General features: G+C 41.4%; 2 protein-coding genes across 2 annotated transcripts; both read left to right on the plus strand.

The window, feature by feature from the left end:
• Nucleotides 1–6,315: 6,315 nt before the first annotated feature.
• Nucleotides 6,316–9,084, plus strand: LOC102293065 (GTPase IMAP family member 4). The gene is made up of 3 exons (XM_005947155.3): nt 6,316–6,577; nt 7,306–7,329; nt 7,840–9,084. The coding sequence occupies exons 1-3, from the start codon at nt 6,571–6,573 to the stop codon at nt 8,622–8,624; spliced, it is 816 nt and encodes a 271-aa protein (XP_005947217.1). The 5' UTR covers nt 6,316–6,570; the 3' UTR covers nt 8,625–9,084.
• A 2,112-nt stretch (nt 9,085–11,196) lies between these two features.
• Nucleotides 11,197–17,500, plus strand: LOC102313845 (GTPase IMAP family member 5). Its single transcript, XM_005947135.2, has 2 exons — nt 11,197–12,614; nt 13,568–17,500. The coding sequence occupies exons 1-2, from the start codon at nt 12,554–12,556 to the stop codon at nt 14,431–14,433; spliced, it is 927 nt and encodes a 308-aa protein (XP_005947197.1). The 5' UTR covers nt 11,197–12,553; the 3' UTR covers nt 14,434–17,500.
• The last annotated feature ends 45 nt before the right edge of the window (nt 17,501–17,545 follow it).

Consider the following 17,545-nt stretch of genomic DNA (forward strand, 5'->3'; position numbering starts at 1 on the left):
ACTTACTTTTGAAAGTAAATCTGTCGTCAGTTAAAGACAGAGGCAGTGTGGATTTATTCTAAGCTCAGAATAAAATCTCGAGGCTCCATCTTTCTGTGTGACTCTGGACTAATGCAGCTTCAGACCCACAGTGGGCCTGAGCTGGGAGGCTAAACTGGAGCTAACTGATTAAAAACAGCATCCTGCACACACGTGAATTTAGTTACTACTTACACAATTAAATCAGACTAAAGCTAACTTATATTTTTATGATTATTATCTTTTAATTCCCCTCTGCAATGTAATTAATTTAACGATAAGCTTGTTATTTTTATTTGCTACAAGTGAGAATTTGAATTTTCAAAGGAGGGGACTGCAGTGAAAATAAAACGTGGCATTTTAAGTTCATGTGCATTCATCAGTGTTTTAACAGAGGGGGTTAAGTTCTGTACTTGTACCTCTGCATGCTGCATGTTGCATGAAACAGAAACTCGCGGTTAAGATGCCTGAGACGAGCTCTTGCAGTTCACCAAGGTGATAAATATCAGCCTCTTGTACAGGAACAGTTGTGTAAAGCCCCTCCTCCTCAGCCTTTTTGGATTCACCGCCTGTTTGCAGTTTGCCTTCTTGCTGTGCAGACTCCGATCTCCGTTTGAAGATATGATTAAAACTCAGAAAGACTCCTGCTCCCTTTTGGAGTCAGACTCAAGTGGTCACTAGGGGAGTTTCATTTGTGAGTCATAAAAGACTCAATGAAAACATGGCTTCCAGATTAATTTAACCGAAACTCTGAGCAGAGCCTGCTCTGAACTAGGTCAAGTGTTCAGTATAGGTTACCATGGTGATCTGATGAATTAAAAGACATCCACCTTGTGAGACTGACAACTCTGACTTTAATCTGTGTTAACCCATTAACCCAGCTTCATGGTACAGCCCTCAGGGCAGCAGCTTCAACTGTTTAACCACGGTGCACATACAGGGCTCGTCCCAGAGAGGAAGGCAGGCTAGTTCAGGTTCAGCTGTAAAAACTAGAATGAAACACAGGACCAAAATCAGAGGAAGATTATTCTCTCCATTATTCTTTATGGTTATTTATGAACTTTTCCTGTCATCATGTTGTCTTGATAAGCTGCTTGTCTCAGTCCTCATGTGTGCGCTGAGGGGGCGCAGAGATGTTTAGACAGGAAATGTAAGGCACACTTTACAAAGGTTACAGGCGGTGAAATACATCTGTGATGTTTTGCATCTGTAGGAGTGCAGTGCAGTACTCATGAAAGAGGAAGTACTGCACGCTTGTGAAGCAGAGCATAAAAAGAATGAAGAGAAGTGAGGAAAAAAGTGAAGAAACTGACTGACGTGTTGAAAACACATGAGGTATACTGGCATAAAAACAAAGGTGCTGGTGCAATCCAACTGCCCGTTTAATGCCGTCTAAGGACAGGACTGACATTTTAAAGATGACCAGAACTGAGTGGTGATGGATACAATGAAGACCCACACCCTGCTGTACAGGAACATCCACACTGCATGGAAAATAAATAATATTCCACACCCTGAGGCCTGCAAACACACTGAATGCCAAGTCCTTCTCCAAGTGTGGAAACATAGTTACACATATCACAAACACGTGGCTGCAAACCATGGTGTTTCATTGCTTTAAGAACATGCTGTGTGAAAATTGGACTCATACCCATAAAACCTCACCCTGTGGTTACAAAGCAAGTGGCACCTCAGGAAGTGACAGCTACACAGTTCTTTCAGTTTTACACACAGACCTGTAGAGCACATTTGTGAAGAAGAAAAAACTGGCTGGGTCACAAACAGGGCGTGTTAAACCGTCCTGAACATGCTGATCTGGCACACAGCAAAGACCACATGTCAGCAGGAAGAGATCACAATCTGCACAGTTAGCCAGGGTTAGTACCGAGACACTGTTTCAAATGACTTCCCAACATTTTGTGAGTATGGAGTAATCTGTGCTTAACACATAACAGAGAAAGAGAAGGAAGTAGGTAACACAATCACTGATTCACAAACATCCAAACAAAGGCTTCAGGCATCTGTTTTGCTTCTTGACGCACCTCTGAAAAGCAAAATGAGCGGCCTAGTCCAGACCTGAATCTGTCTGAGATGTTGTGGCATGATTAAAAAGGCGGTTCATGCTGGAAAATCCTCCAACGTGGCTGAATTACAACAATTTGGCAAAGATGAGTGGGCCAGAAATCCTCCACAGTCCTGTAAAAGACTCCAGGTAGCCAGTTAATGCAAATGCTTGAATGCAGTTGTTGCTGCTAAGAGAGGCCCAACCAGTTATTGTGTTTAGGAGGCAATCACTTTTTCACACAGGGTCATGTAGGTTTGGTTTATTTTCCCCTCAATAAAAAACATCTTCATTTAGAAGCTGCATTTTGTGTTTCCTTGTGTTATCTTCGTCTAATATTTAAATTTGTTTGATGATCTGAAATATGTAGGTGTGACAAACATACAAAAAAACAGGAAATCAGCAAGGATGCAAATACTTTTTCACACCAGTGTAATTCCTGTTTTTAAATCAGATATCGGTCTTTGCATGTGAAATGTTTTTCATATTGTGAAACGTGCTGCAAAACAAACTAGGCTGTTATCTAAAGGCTGCATTAAAATACTCAGCAGTTTAGGTTTGCAGTACTGTGATGGATTTAAAATAAAGAGCAGTGTGTGATTGGTGCACAGTGGTTATCGTGTTCACAGTCACAGTTAGGGTTCATCAAGTGTAGCGTGATGAGTTTGGGGTGGGGGGCTGTAGCTCAACAGGTAAAGCAGGTCACCAAACAATGACTTCCAAGTCTCTGTTAGTACATGACTTAATAATTGATCAACAAATTGATTTACTCTGCCTGGTTGCAGCAGGATGATTATGTTAGTTTAAATGAATCAACACCCCCGAGTCATTCTAACTACCAGAAACCTCGAAGCACAGGCCGAGGGGGCGGTGTGGCAGCAATTTTTCACACCAGCCTATTAATTAATGAAAGACCCAGACAGACTTTTAGTTCACTTGAAAGCCTCTTACTCGTCCGTGTCCAGGCTAGCTGTAAAACTCAAAAAACGTTTTTTTTGTTTTGTTGTTGTGTTGTTGTTGTTGTATGTAAAATCACACTGGATCACTTTCCTACATATGGCACAGTAACTGAACATTTTCAGTATTTCCTAAAAACTGAGGGAAAAAAAATTCCATTCCAAATCACATTTAAATTTACAATAAAGGTTTACACGGCTGTGAGTAATAGATTTCATCACAGTAGACGTCGTTCTAAAAGTGCTGTAACTAAGTTTATAATTCCTATAGGATATAATTCCTTCGTTGATATTCAATGCCATGCGCCAGCACAGTGCAGGGAAGCTACCTGAACTCTGCCTCCACAGAGGTCGATTATCTTGTTAATAGTTCAACATCTACACTGCACATGGCTCTGGACACTTTAGCTCCTCTGAAGAATAAAAGTCTCAAATCAGAAGTATTTGACTCCCTGGTATAACCCTCAAGGACACACCTTGAATCAGAAAAACTACAAGCTGGAGCAGAAATGATGTCTCAGTAATTCAAAAGATCTTTATATAGCCTGGATAAAAAGTTTGTGTATCGATAGGAAAGCCCTCTGTAACCATCTCGTAACACGTAACATATATACAGATACTTTCAATACTACTGATATTTTTTAGACTCTTTTTCTCCATCTATTTTCTTCTACTTGTCCAGGGCCATGTCACAGGAGCATAAGCCCAAGAAGAGGCGTCCAGACATCCCTCTCCTTAGGCACCTCCTTCAGCTTATCCTTGGGAACACAAGGACATTTCCAGGCCAGCCAAGAGACATAATCTCTCAAGTGTGTCCCGGGTCTGCCCTGGGGCCTCCTTCCAGTGGGACATGCCTAGAACATCTCACACAGGAGACACCAGGAGGCATCCTTATCAGATGCCCGAACCACATCAACTGGCTCCTTTCAATAGCGAAGAGTATCTCACCCGGTTTCTCTAAGGGAGAGACCAGCCACTCACTGGAGAAAGCTCATTTCCACCCTTTGTATCCACGATGTAATTCTTATACTTTTGGTAACTACCCATACGTGAGGATGAGGATGTAGATCGACCGGTAAATTTTGACCTCCGCTTCAGCATTTAGCTCTCTCTTCACCACGACAGACTGGTATGTCTCGGTCCGTCCAGTCCAAAAATAACTTCAATTTTTATTTCAATTTTATTTATACAGCTCCAAATCACAACAACAGCCACAATACAAAGAAAAAAGAGAAGACCCCAACAATCATATGACCCCCTATGAACAAGCACTTTGGCGACAGTGGGAAGGAAAAACTCCCTTTTCACAGGAAGAAACCTCCAGCAGAACCAGGCTCAGGGAGGGGCGGGGCCATCTGCTGTGATTGGTTGGGGTGAGAGAAGGAAGACAGGATAAAGACATGCTGTGGACGAGAGACAGAGATTAATAACAGATATGAGTCAATGCAGAGAGGTCTGTTAACACATAGTGAGTGAAGAAGAAACACCCAGTGCATCATGGGAATCCCCTGATTCCCCGGCCAATGAAGGGAAGCCAAAACAGGAGAAATCTGCTCTCTCTTTCTAGTCCCTGTCAGGACTCTTGCTGCAGCATTTTGGACCAGCTGAAGGCTTTTCAGGGAGTTTTTAGGACTTCCTGATAATAATGAATGACAGTCGTCCAGCCTGGAAGTAATAAATGCATGAACTAGTTTTTCAGCGTCACTCTGAGACAGGATATTTCTAACTTTAGAGATGTTGCACAAATGGAAGAAAGCAGTCTTACATATTTTTTTAATATGTGCGTTGAAGGACATGTCCTGGTCAAAAATGACTCAGCTAATCCAAAATACTGCAGCAAGACTACTCACAGGGGCTAGGAAGAAAGAGCAGATTTCGCCTGCATTTGCCTCTCTTCATTGTCTCCCTGTTAAATCCAGAATCAAATTTAAAATCATCCACATCATATATAACATCTTGAATAACCAGGCCCCATCTTATCTTAAAGACCTCATAAGTAGGTCTGTCAATGTCAACGCATTAATGTGTAATCATGATTAACGCGATTAAAAAATTTTAACGCATTTAACCCATCTGGAGCACAGACAACCAGCTTTGGACAAACTGCCTGAAATGTGTTGACATTTCAGGGATTTTGAGTCATTCTGTGCTCTGGATGGGTTAATCGTGATGACAGATTAATCTGCATTAATGCATTAAAATTGACAACCCTACTCATAAGATATGATCACCCCATTAGAGCACTTCACTCTCCGACTGACCTCAGTTTTCAGGTCCCTCTTTGGAACCAGCTTCCAGTTTGGATTGGGAAGACAGACGTCTCTACTTTTAAGATTAGGCTTCAAACTTTTGATAAAGCATATAGTTAGGGCTGGACCAGGTGACCCTGCTTCAATAATGCTGCAAAAGGTCTGAGGATTCAAGGATTCCCCTGATGGACTGAGCACTTCTTCTCTCACCTGTTTTCACTCACTATGTGTTAACAGACCTCTCTGCATTGAATCATATCTGTTATTAATCTCTGTCTCTCTTCCACAGCATGTCTTCATCCTGTCTTCCTTCTCTCACCCCAACCAATCACAGCAGATGGCCCCGCCCCTCCCTGAGTCTGCTGGAGGTTTCTTCCTGTTAAAAGGGAGTTTTTCCTTCCCACTGTCGCCAAAGTGCTTGCTCATAGGGGGTCATATGATTGTTGGGTTTGTCTCTTTTTCCTTTGTCTTGTGGAAGCTGTTGTTGTGATTTGGTACTTGATAAATAAAAATGAAATAAATTGATTATGGAACTTTTTATATATATTTTTTCTTTGGTGCCCATTAACAACAAAGAAATTAGAACTAACTAAAGTTTATAAGATGCTTATATTAAAACAGAAAAATGTAGCATTTAGTTACCAAAGGCAGCGTAATGGTTTGCTCTTCTTTCTCTTGTCAAAGACATTAGCGCCATTCCTCTATGCGCTCTGAAATGGACAAGCTAAAGGTCTGGTTGTAGGTAAATAGCTGGCTCAACTTAAATTTATCTGTTAATTCAATGTCAATTATCTAGCATCAGAGATTTTAAGAACATGGTATTACTTACTCTATAACTACTAATTTTATAACTAATTCAGTTATAAAATGTTAGGCGAACAATAGAAAATGTGCTAATTCAACATTAATCAAGTTGACGTTTTTACAGTGTGGGTAATCCTGCTGCACAAAAAAAATACTTCCTCTATCCCGCTGTGGCTAAACGGTCAAAATGCCAGGTTCAGCATCCTGGAAAGTTCTCATTCCAGATTGCCTTTTCGATACTCAAACATGATTTTACTGTAAGAGAGGGAGCTTCCCCGATTCCTCCAGTCGTCAAACTTTTGTTTGGTTCTATCGTTTGCTGCGCACGGATATTTTGGTTTCTGGTTTCTGAGAAGTCGGCTCATTGGCAAGCAGACGATAGTCGAACGTCATTAAGGGGAGGACGCGGCACACTGCTGAATATAAAGATGGCAAACTGTTCAACGACATCAACGACACACTGCTTTTACAAAGGACAAAGATGGGCGGTACGTACATTTTACATTTCATACAGGTTGTAAATAAACCAGCAGAGAATTTCTTTTCTTTCTTATTACATTTTCATGTGTTATTAACAGCAGTACTAACAACACAAATGTCTCATCTGTAACAGAGAAAGCTACACTTACACAGCCCAACACTCCCTGTTTAGTCTACGAGCTCGCTGGTTTTTAAAATAGTTTCTAGTCATCAGACGCCTCATTGATTACATCAAAGGTCACTCGGCTTTTTAATCGCCTTCATTTGTTGCTTCTTTCATATAATTTAATATTTGTAATAATTTCTTGATCACTTGTGTAAGTGTGTAACATGTAGAGATTTCTCTTTTTTCTAAATTGAATCCTGAACAGTTCTCAGTTAATCTGACAACATGAAATAATAGAAAAGTTGTTATGTGCAGTCAGTGCTGAGTGCAGCTTACATGATCACTCCGAGCACCCTAAAACTTTATCATCTATAAAATAGTAATGTTATTACATTTAATATCATTTTGACTAAATTCAGTTTTTAAATAATTGTGGCAAAGTTCTGCTGAGTAGCATGACAGAAAGGCTTCAGGTGCAAACTGCTCCAGATTTATGTATTTTTAGCCATTTTAGTCAGAAAATCCTCATGTAGAACTGCTGGATCTGTTGAAATATGCAGTGTGTACCATAATAAAATTAATACTTGTACACATTTGGGGTTTTAACATCTTTAACAATTCTCTTTATAGGGTCCCAGGGGAGTAAACCAGAAGGTAGGACAAACGTCTTATGCAGCTCCTATAAGTGACATTAACATAAAAAGCAGCTTTCTAGGCTAAATCTTCTATGCATTAATATACCTGCTTTTAATTAAACGCCTGCCCTGCACCAGACCAACAATTACTGCAGTACACAATGAAACTGTTACTGTATGAAGTACATTTTCTGAAAATGAAAACATTCAACTGTACAAATGGTCAACATGCTGCTATCATATTTATCTGAAGTGTTTCTGAACTTTGAATTTATCAGCGAGACACCATAAAACTAAGATGGGAAAGTGTGGGAGTAAAACGGGACTGACTGTGGTTTACATGAAAACTAATGAGTCTATAATGCTGATAATTAAGATAATAAAAACATCTGAAAGTTAATTTCTTTGTAATGCAAAGTCAGTAAAACAAATGCAAGCTGGGAACAATTGAAGCGTCATTCAAACATCAGCTGTTGTTCAGAGTAAGTGCTGCAGTGCTGATATGTGATATGATATGATTCTCCAACAGTGCCAGAGGAGCTCAGGATCGTGCTCATTGGAAAGACTGGAGCTGGGAAAACTTCAATCATGAACACATTCCTGGGAAAAGCTGCTGTGACGAACAGCTTGTTTGCCTCAGATGAAGCGCCGTGCACAACCGAGACGGCGCCGTTTGAAAACCAAAGACTGGTTTTAGCTGATACTCTCGGCCTGTGCCACACCAGCAAATCTAAGGAGGAGGTGCTGAGTAAGATCATTGCATCCACCTTTCAGTTCAATTCTGAGCAGGGGCCTCACGTGTTCCTGTACGTGCACAGCTGGGAGGACGATTTTATGACACAGGATGTGGAACGAGTGAAAGTCCTGAGGAGGATCTTTGGTAAAGAGGTCATGCGTTATTTCTTCCTCCTGATCACGCATATCGATGGAGACTTGTCTGGTAAGCAGAGAAACCAGATAAGGACGTTTATTAGGAAAGTGGGATTTAAAACACAGAAATACTGTGTTATTAACAACAAAGGTAATGAAAAAGATAAAACAAAAGAACAAAAGCAGCTGGTGAAGGAAATCAATGAAATGGTACAAAATAACAAGCTAAGAAACTACACCAAGGAACTGTTCGAACATGCACAGGAAGACTTAAGGAAGCAAATCCAAAAGTCAAAAACTCAGAGGCAGATGGGGGCTGGAGACCAACATGTGGCCACTGTCGCTAAAGCCCTGTTGTCTCCTGTGCTGCCAGCAGACTTTGTTACCTTAGCCCTACAAGCAAATGTCTGGCTGGCAACAAAGTTTGAAAACTGTCTCACTTAATAACAAAAAGCAGGGAAGTAAGTCGAGACCTTAAGCCTTCAGACTGTAGCAACAAACCCATTAAAAACTATCCACATTTATTGTGCTGTAATAAAACTGCAGCTGAGTTCTATAAAAGAGTAAAATATTCAGCTATTTTTACTGCACTTTATTAATCTGATACCTTCAGCTTCTCTGCAGACCGCAATCAATAATGCAACCAATGCATCACCATGCTTTAGAGGAAGGACATTTCCATGCTTGCTCCATCTGTGCCGACTCCACCTTTATCATTTTTCTGTAAACACTTATGTAATTTTTTTTAAGTGATCGTTGTGTTTGGTGATGCCACATTCTTCTCCTCGTGTGTTCTTTTATCTTTCTGATTCAGTAAAGTTAAAATGCTAATGTATCAATCAGTGTGTGAAATTAATCAGACATTAACAGCAAAATCAGCAAATAAAAGATGATTCAAACAAAACGGTTGATTTTCTGACATGACTCAGCTGTGATGTGACGGGAAGATTTTAAGAAAACAAAATACAAATTTACAAAAAGAAGAAAATATCAAATGCAGCAATAAAAATAATAAAAATAAAACTGTACAACAAAAGATTATTCTGATTTCTTTATAGACCTTTTGTAAGAGCTAACAAGAGTACAGAGACTCAAAAAAGAAGCCCAACAACATTTAAAGACTCAAAACAGAAAGAATGAAAACAAAGAAAAACTACAACAACAAAAAGTGATCAAGACAATACACAACAAGTTGCTGCTGTCATTATTATTATTGTTACTGATGACATCATTGTAAACGATTATAAGGGTGATTGGTTTTACTATTGTATAATTTTACAAAGTATTATTATTTTTATTATTATTATTGTTATTATTATCTTTTAATGCTATAATGCTATTTGATCCTGTGAAAACTAAGGTCTCTAATCAGAAGTACCTGACTCCGTGGTATAATTCTCAAACACGTAGCCTAAAGCAGACGACTCGTAAGCTGGAGAGGAAATGGCGTGTCACAAATTTAGAGGATCATCATTTAGCCTGGAGAAATAGTTTGCTGCTTTATAAGAAAGCCCTCCACAAAGCCAGAACATCTTACTATTCATCACTGATTGAAGTAAATAAGAACAACCCCAGGTTTCTCTTCAGCTCTGTAGCCAGGCTGACAAACAGTCAGAGCTCTTTTGAGCCAACAATCCCTTTAACGTTAACTAGTAATGACTTCATGAACTTCTTCACAAATAAAATTTTTATCATTAGAGAAAAAATTACCAGTAATCATCCCACAGATGTAATATTATCTACAGCTACTCTTAGTACCATTGATGTTAAGTTAGACTCTTTTTCTCCAGTTGATCTTTCTGAGTTAACTTCAATAATTACTTCCTCCAAACCATCAACGTGTCTTTTAGACCCCATTCCTACAAAACTGCTCAAAGAAGTCCTGCCATTAATTAATGCGTCGATTTTCTTAAATAGAGTATCAAGTACTGCTGTAATGCAGAAATGCACTGTCTTTAGTCTGGTTTTATTTTATTTGAAAAATCTTGTACTTATTTTTTTATTATTATTATTTGTTTTCCATTAAAATGATATACCACCCATTAAAAAGATTCAAAATACAGTTTCAAACTGAATATATGCTTATAGCAATCTACTCTTCATTTTTGATTATATTAACTACAAAAAAAGTTTAGCTAGCCAAACAACAACTTTAGCTGAGTATAAGCTAACATTATACCAGCTAATGTTAGACTCCAGTATGCTAAATACTAAACTTCTAAGAAACAGTTTAATTATTCTCAAATTGTATTAGCAATTATTTGCGTCAGAGTCCAACAACATTAGATCCACTTCAAAGAATTTTTCACCAATGCTCGTAACAGAGGCTAACAGCAGCCAACAGAGTGTAACAGCAGCTAACAGAGGCTAACAGCAGCCAACAGAGTGTAACAGCAGCTAACAGAGGCTAACAGCAGCCAACAGAGTGTAACAGCAGCTAACAGAGGCTAACAGCAGCCAACAGAGTGTAACAGCAGCTAACAGAGGCTAACAGCAGCCAACAGAGTGTAACAGCAGCTAACAGAGGCTAACAGCAGCCAAAAGAGTGTAACAGCAGCTAACAGAGGCTAACAGCAGCCAACAGAGTGTAACAGCAGCTAACAGAGGCTAACAGCAGCCAACAGAGTGTAACAGCAGCTAACAGAGGCTAACAGCAGCCAACAGAGTGTAACAGCAGCTAACAGAGGCTAACAGCAGCCAACAGAGTGTAACAGCAGCCAACAGAGTGTAACAGCAGCTAACAGAGGCTAACAGCAGCCAACAGAGTGTAACAGCAGCTAACAGAGGCTAACAGCAGCCAACAGAGTGTAACAGCAGCTAACAGAGGCTAACAGCAGCCAACAGAGTGTAACAGCAGCTAACAGAGGCTAACAGCAGCCAACAGAGTGTAACAGCAGCTAACAGAGGCTAACAGCAGCCAACAGAGTGTAACAGCAGCTAACAGAGGCTAACAGCAGCCAACAGAGTGTAACAGCAGCTAACAGAGGCTAACAGCAGCCAACAGAGTGTAACAGCAGCTAACAGAGGCTAACAGCAGCCAACAGAGTGTAACAGCAGCTAACAGAGGCTAACAGCAGCCAACAGAGTGTAACAGCAGCTAACAGAGGCTAACAGCAGCCAACAGAGTGTAACAGCACAACAGAGTGTAACAGCAGCTAACAGAGGCTAACAGCAGCCAACAGAGTGTAACAGCAGCTAACAGAGGCTAACAGCAGCCAACAGAGTGTAACAGCAGCTAACAGAGGCTAACAGCAGCCAACAGAGTGTAACAGCAGCTAACAGAGGCTAACAGCAGCCAAAAGAGTGTAACAGCAGCTACTAGTGGCGAAAACAGCAGCTTTTAAGAAGAAAAGTTAACTATATCCTCAAAAACTCACCGCAATAGTGAGCTTGTCTCATGTCCTTTCCTGAGTAAATGAAGGCAGATGCTGCACAACCAGCACCAACAGCAGAGTGACAGCATTCCACAAACAGGGAAAAACTCAGGGTTTGGTCCAAACAGTAGTAGAAACAAGCCAGCTGGCCTTGGCCTTCATGGGGTACAAACCAGATTTATTGTTTCTGATCTATCTTGGCTGTCTAAAACATGTTTGTCCTATAGCCTCCACCCAGCTAGGATTATGCACCTAAACTGGTTGGAGTAAGAAAACGGTTCACTGCAATCTGCAGTCTACTGACATCAGGCTGTGAGATTCTACACACTGTAACTGCTGGTAACTTTTTCATGATTTTACTCTAACTGGAAACTAGGAGCAGACTCAGACATCAAGATACAAGAAAAAACATATTTATTTACAAAGTGAAGCAATGAGGAAGAAGTGAGCGAGCCTGGGAGAGTGACTCTGCCAAAGAGAAAGGAAGGACCATCAAACTCGCCCCAGAACCCGGCATGTTTTTAGGGTTGTCTTATTCTATATGAATGAACAAATAGTTCTTCTACATTCACATTTGTCCAGGTTTAATAAGGTGTTGTCTGTGCTTTCTATAGATTGTTGCTTTTGACAGCAGGTTGTTTCTGTTTCCAGCTGTAAATCTGTCTTACAGATATGAAAATGCAAACATAACTGTCAAAAAAGACAAAATCACTTTTCATAATGTGAAACTTTTGTTTTGAATTTGCCACTGTTAGGGTTTAAATGAAACTGTGAACAGATGTGTTACTGTGATGTCTTCATGGAGTCATGTAACTGTTATGGGTGAAAAGGCAGACCTGTGGAAATGCACTCTGCATGATGCACTCTTTTTCAGCCTTCTGATTGGTTGCTTTGTGCCACACTTCCTGCCCTAGAACAGCTGAAGTGCTGTATGTAAGGAAACGAGCAGCGGATGATGAAATAGAGGTGAGATGGAAATTTAAGCAGCCAGATGAAGACATGGGCAGCACTGAGCCTTCAGAGAGCTCGGTGATGATCAATGAAGATCCAGAGAATGAAGGTGAGGTTGTCCTGCAGGGATACTCAGGCTGCTGTTTGGCTCAGTTTAGTGTCAGATTAGCTCCAGTCTGCATTCATATCCGAGTGCAGTCAGTGAGAGTTTAGTTTGAAGAATTACTGCCGAGTAACCAGCTAATAAAATTATTGTAATCACCTTTTATTTCACAGTAAATAATGGACAATCCAAGCATGCTGCATGACAGATGTTCAGTCCTTTGAGTCAAATCCTTTAAACAACTTCAGTCGTGTCTGAAACTTCAGTTTGTTTTTTCATTTTAATCTGTAAATGCTAACTTGTTAGCATAGTTGGGTTTTCCATGAAGGAAAAAAGATTACAGGCCCTATTAGTGATGGTGTTTGTTATGTTAAGTTTCCAAAACCTTTATTAGAAAATAAATCAAATGTATGCAGAGGCAGCATTCACAGTGTTGACCCTTCTTCATGCTGAGTATCAGAGCCTGGGCCCAAATAGCCGGAAGACTCCCCAAAGCTTAATCTGACTGAGAATCTGTGATGAGTCCTTAAAAAGCCCACAAACTGTGCTCATGTTGGAGCTCTGAGGTACAAACAGCTCTCGACCAATCCGGATCTGACCCAGAAGCTGCATGGAGAAGCTTCAACACTGAATCCAGACTGTTTGCACATATTTGATTGATCTGCCGAGAAAAGTCTTTGAAACTAAAATATTTCCGATTGTTTTCACTTCATCGTGAATGAATGAATTTAGATGCATTTTTATTTTTGTGCGTATATCAAATTAATAAGTTTCCATGTGTGCACTATTACATGCATATCGATGTCAGTGCAGCACGTGGCCTATGAAGGTCATTCGAAATGTCTCTTTGAGAAAACTGCTCATGAATTTGTGGTCAGCGGATGCATTTTGGGGTAAAGTGATTCCACAGTTTAACACAAGAGTGGGACTTTTCTCACATGCAAACCTTTTTGTAACAGATGAGCAGGAGCTTCCAGAGCTGAGGATCGTCCTGTTCGGGAGGACGACGGTTGGGAAAAGTACGCTAGGAGGCATCATCCTGGGGGACAGTGCTGCATTCACGTTGAGCGATCCTCATGGAGAGCGCACAAAGACCTGCCACGTGGAAAGAAAGACAGACTCTGACAGTCACAGCGTGGTTGTTGTGGACACTCCGGGTCTGTTTAAAATGGGATCAAGTGAAGAGGACGTGGTGAAAGAGATCAAGTGGGCCACTGAAAACGTTGAACCTGGTCCTCATGTGTTCCTGTTGGTGGAAAGGCTCAAAATCATCACATCTGAAGAGTTAAAAGCACTGCAGGTTTTTGAACGCACTTTTGGCAAACGTGCAGTGGCCTACGTTACGGTGGTGTTCACCCACAACAACGATCCGCGAGGGAACGAAGCTGACATAAAAGAGGGCATGAAAGACAATGAGCACCTCAGGGAACTGATTGAACGGTGCCAGTGGAGATATTTTATTTTTAACATTGCTGACAGGAGCCCTGTTCAAGTCACCCAGCTGCTGGAGAAGATAACTCAGGAGAGACAAGATTACTCGGACTTCTTCTACACGCCTCAGATGCTCCAGGCGGCTGAAAAAGCTGCGAACGAGGAGCGAAGCAAAGACGACCGCAGGAGGAAAGCATCAGAAAACAGACTGGCTATTCTTGAGAAGAGCGGATTGTTGGGAATATTTCTCGGGAGTGTTGTTGGGTATTTTAGCTGTGGTGGTGAGCTGACACCTACATCAGGAGCTCTACTGGGAGCTTTACTGGGTATGATACTGATAATGGGAATGACATTTTCAGGGATCTGTGTATTCGAGAAATACCATAAAAAGTGACTTTTCACTCATCTGCAGGGAATCCTGAGCTGGAAACTTTCTAAAGTTACTTATAGCATCAACACAGTGTGACACACTGACACAGCATCTGTGAGAGAGGGCTGATGCTGCTCTATCTAAAGTCCTGTAAAGACATGGGCGCAGGCCAAAGGGAATATAAAAACCATCCACTGACAAGACACTGCCCCCTGTTGGTAAAACAAGCCACAACATGCTGCATGGCCAAAAGCAGCATCTCACAGAAGAACGCAAACAAGTCGACACATGTTAGTCTGTTAATCTACAGAACCAGTCAGACCTCTGAACAGCGGATCAGGACAAAACTGCTCAAAGAAACAACCTGCATACAAGCACAACATGCAGTGAAATGTGACCTGATGCGCTCCTGTGCAGAAACAGAGAACATTATAGTAAATACATGCAAAGAGGACATTATGTGCAGTAAGCGAGTGAATTATATACATCAAGTAAATTCAATAGAATAAAACAATCTGGAAATTTGCAGTTCGAAATTCGAGAATGTACATTGTGAGAGTGGGGTGTGAAAGTGAAGCCAGATCAGGATGTGATAACAATGAGTCCTGTCTCAGTCACTTATGGTTGATGGAGCTTGGGGGGGGGGGGCAAAGATTGGGGGGGGCTCCTCTTGAGCCTCTCTGTTCTAGCCTGCATGGTGCCTGATTACAGAAGCTGGGACAGTTTATTGCTGGATGGGTCCTTCCATATCTGAGCGGCTCTGGTTCAGCATCTTCTGATTTAAATGTCGTGTAGAGGGAAAGCGTTCTGCCGTATGGAGCAGTCTACGAAGAGCTTTTTTATCCTTGACACAGCTGGTCTGTGTGAGGATGCTCTCCACAGCGCCTGTAAAGAAAGTCCTGAGGATCTCTGGAGAGACCCTGAGCTTCTTCAGTTGTCGTAGGTGGTACAGGCGCTGCCTGGCCTTTCTGGACTGCACCTGGATGTGGGCAGACCATGTCAGGTCTGAGGAGATGTGGACACCGAGATACTTGATGGATTAAAACAATGATCGGCACACAAACTGGTCACACGCTGCCTCCTTGTGGTAACAATTTTCATTACATGTCATTACAAACGTGCCTCTGACCAAGTCTGTCCATTCATCCATTCATTCTCTTCTGCTTATCCAACAATCCTCACCTTAATTATATCTTCCTCTTAAATGTTGTATCCTTGTCTTATTTATACCCCTGCTAGCTTGCATTGTTTTTCTACATATACACAATATTTTTAACTTCTGTTGTTTTGTGTCACTGGGACCTAAATACTTCATCTGTTCCTGTTCTTATACCTCACGTGTTGGAACAGCAAAGCCCAAAGATCCAAGTTACCCAAAGAAGACAGGAAGAACTGACAGCACGATGCATACAAACCAGGACTATGAAGCCAAGTGTAGGAACCATTTTGTGATGTTACCTTATGTGTGAAACTTTTTGTGTTTTTACAGTATGGTGTGTTTATGTGACTGTATTTAAGGTAGACACACGTAGTTAATGTCAGGTGTTGTTGGTCAGACGGAGCAAACGGTTTGTGATTTATGTTACGTGATGTTGGATACTGTTGAACAACAAATACAGGAATGTATTAAAGATGTTAAACAGACAGGATGAGTAGAGTTTCACTGATAACAGTGGCACCGCGTCACCCCAACCATCGAACACCTCCGTGGATTCAAGCGTCGGCTGAGCCTCTACACCAGGAATATGAACAGACATAAAACTGGGACGACAAACTCACAACACAAAACACTATAAAAAGTAATAAAATCAAAGACGGGAAAAACAAACAGCACAATAACGACTAACAAATAGAACTAGAAAGACCAAAAACTCAAAGTGCAGGCTCCAAAACCCAGGAGGAGCTGCCTGGATGTGTGCAGAAAGATTCGACCTCAGAACCAAAAGCACAAATCAAAGTACAGGTACGTGCACTCAGAGTGAGCTCAGCGTGTGCAGGGTATCGCTTTCTGTTGTCTGGATTCACTTATCCTAACCGGAGATCAGGACAACCAGTTATCAGATGGTAAAGTTTCACACGAGAGACCAATGACGCTGATGACTGTGCCGTCAGCAGAGCAGCTGATTGTTCACAGAAAGAATAAACAAAACATCAGAAAAACATGATGTCGTCACACAGTTTGGTCATAAAGACTGGAGAAGAGCGGCTGTGTTAATAAAGTTTAGCCTGTTTGAAACCTGGGAGGAGAGCCGAGGAGGAGATTATGGCGAAATCGTGCTTCGTAGCTGCGGAGCTCTCTGACATCACATGGCCTGCAGAAGCAAACACATGCAATGACGTGTGCATTTACAGTGACGCAGCAACACTAACAGCGCCAAACAGACGGACGACCTGAACTCAAAGACAAAAGATGACAAACTGACCCAGGAACCATTATATGCATTTCACTCAGCACCAGTCCAGACCAGCTTCACCAGTAACAGCAACGTGTGCAAATAAAAGACAACAGCAGGTGAAAGTCTTTCACACACACAGGTTACAAAGAAGCCTTCGTTTCTTTCAAATATATGCAAACAATTGCAGAAATCATCATATGAACAACTATGTGATTAAATTCTCTGATGATAAAGCAGTTTTTTAACGTAAGATTCAGATGTTGCTACAAATCAGCAACATCTGAATCTGTTGTCTGGTGTCCCTCGCCTGAAGCTCTCTGTGAGAGCTGCTGTTACACTCGTTCCTGCACGCCTTCCTCTAAGTCTGCACAAACACCTTTTCTATTATTTTGAGTGCTCAGTATGCAATCAACTATTAAAGTGATCTAAAATCAGTGCAGTCCCCGTGCCATTTGCCAGCACAGCTTTTGTAAACCAAACTTTTCCAGCTCTCACACTCTGCTGAGGTGGTTTGGGCCTCTGACGGAGATGCCTCCTCGGCACCTCCGGAGTGTTCCAAGCATGTCCCAGTGGAAGGACTGGGCAGACCCAGGACACTCTGGACCGATTACATCTCCCAGCCAGCCTGGGAACGCTGTAGTGTTGCCCTGGATAAGCCTGAGGAGCTGGCTGGGGAGAGGGAGGTCTGGCCCCGGATAAGCAGGGAAAAATGGATGGGTGGAGTTTTCTAACCATATATA

Source organism: Haplochromis burtoni, unplaced genomic scaffold, assembly GCF_018398535.1.
Source record: "Haplochromis burtoni strain Fernald_Lab_line unplaced genomic scaffold, NCSU_Asbu1 Contig_313, whole genome shotgun sequence".
Lineage (NCBI taxonomy): Eukaryota > Metazoa > Chordata > Actinopteri > Cichliformes > Cichlidae > Haplochromis > Haplochromis burtoni.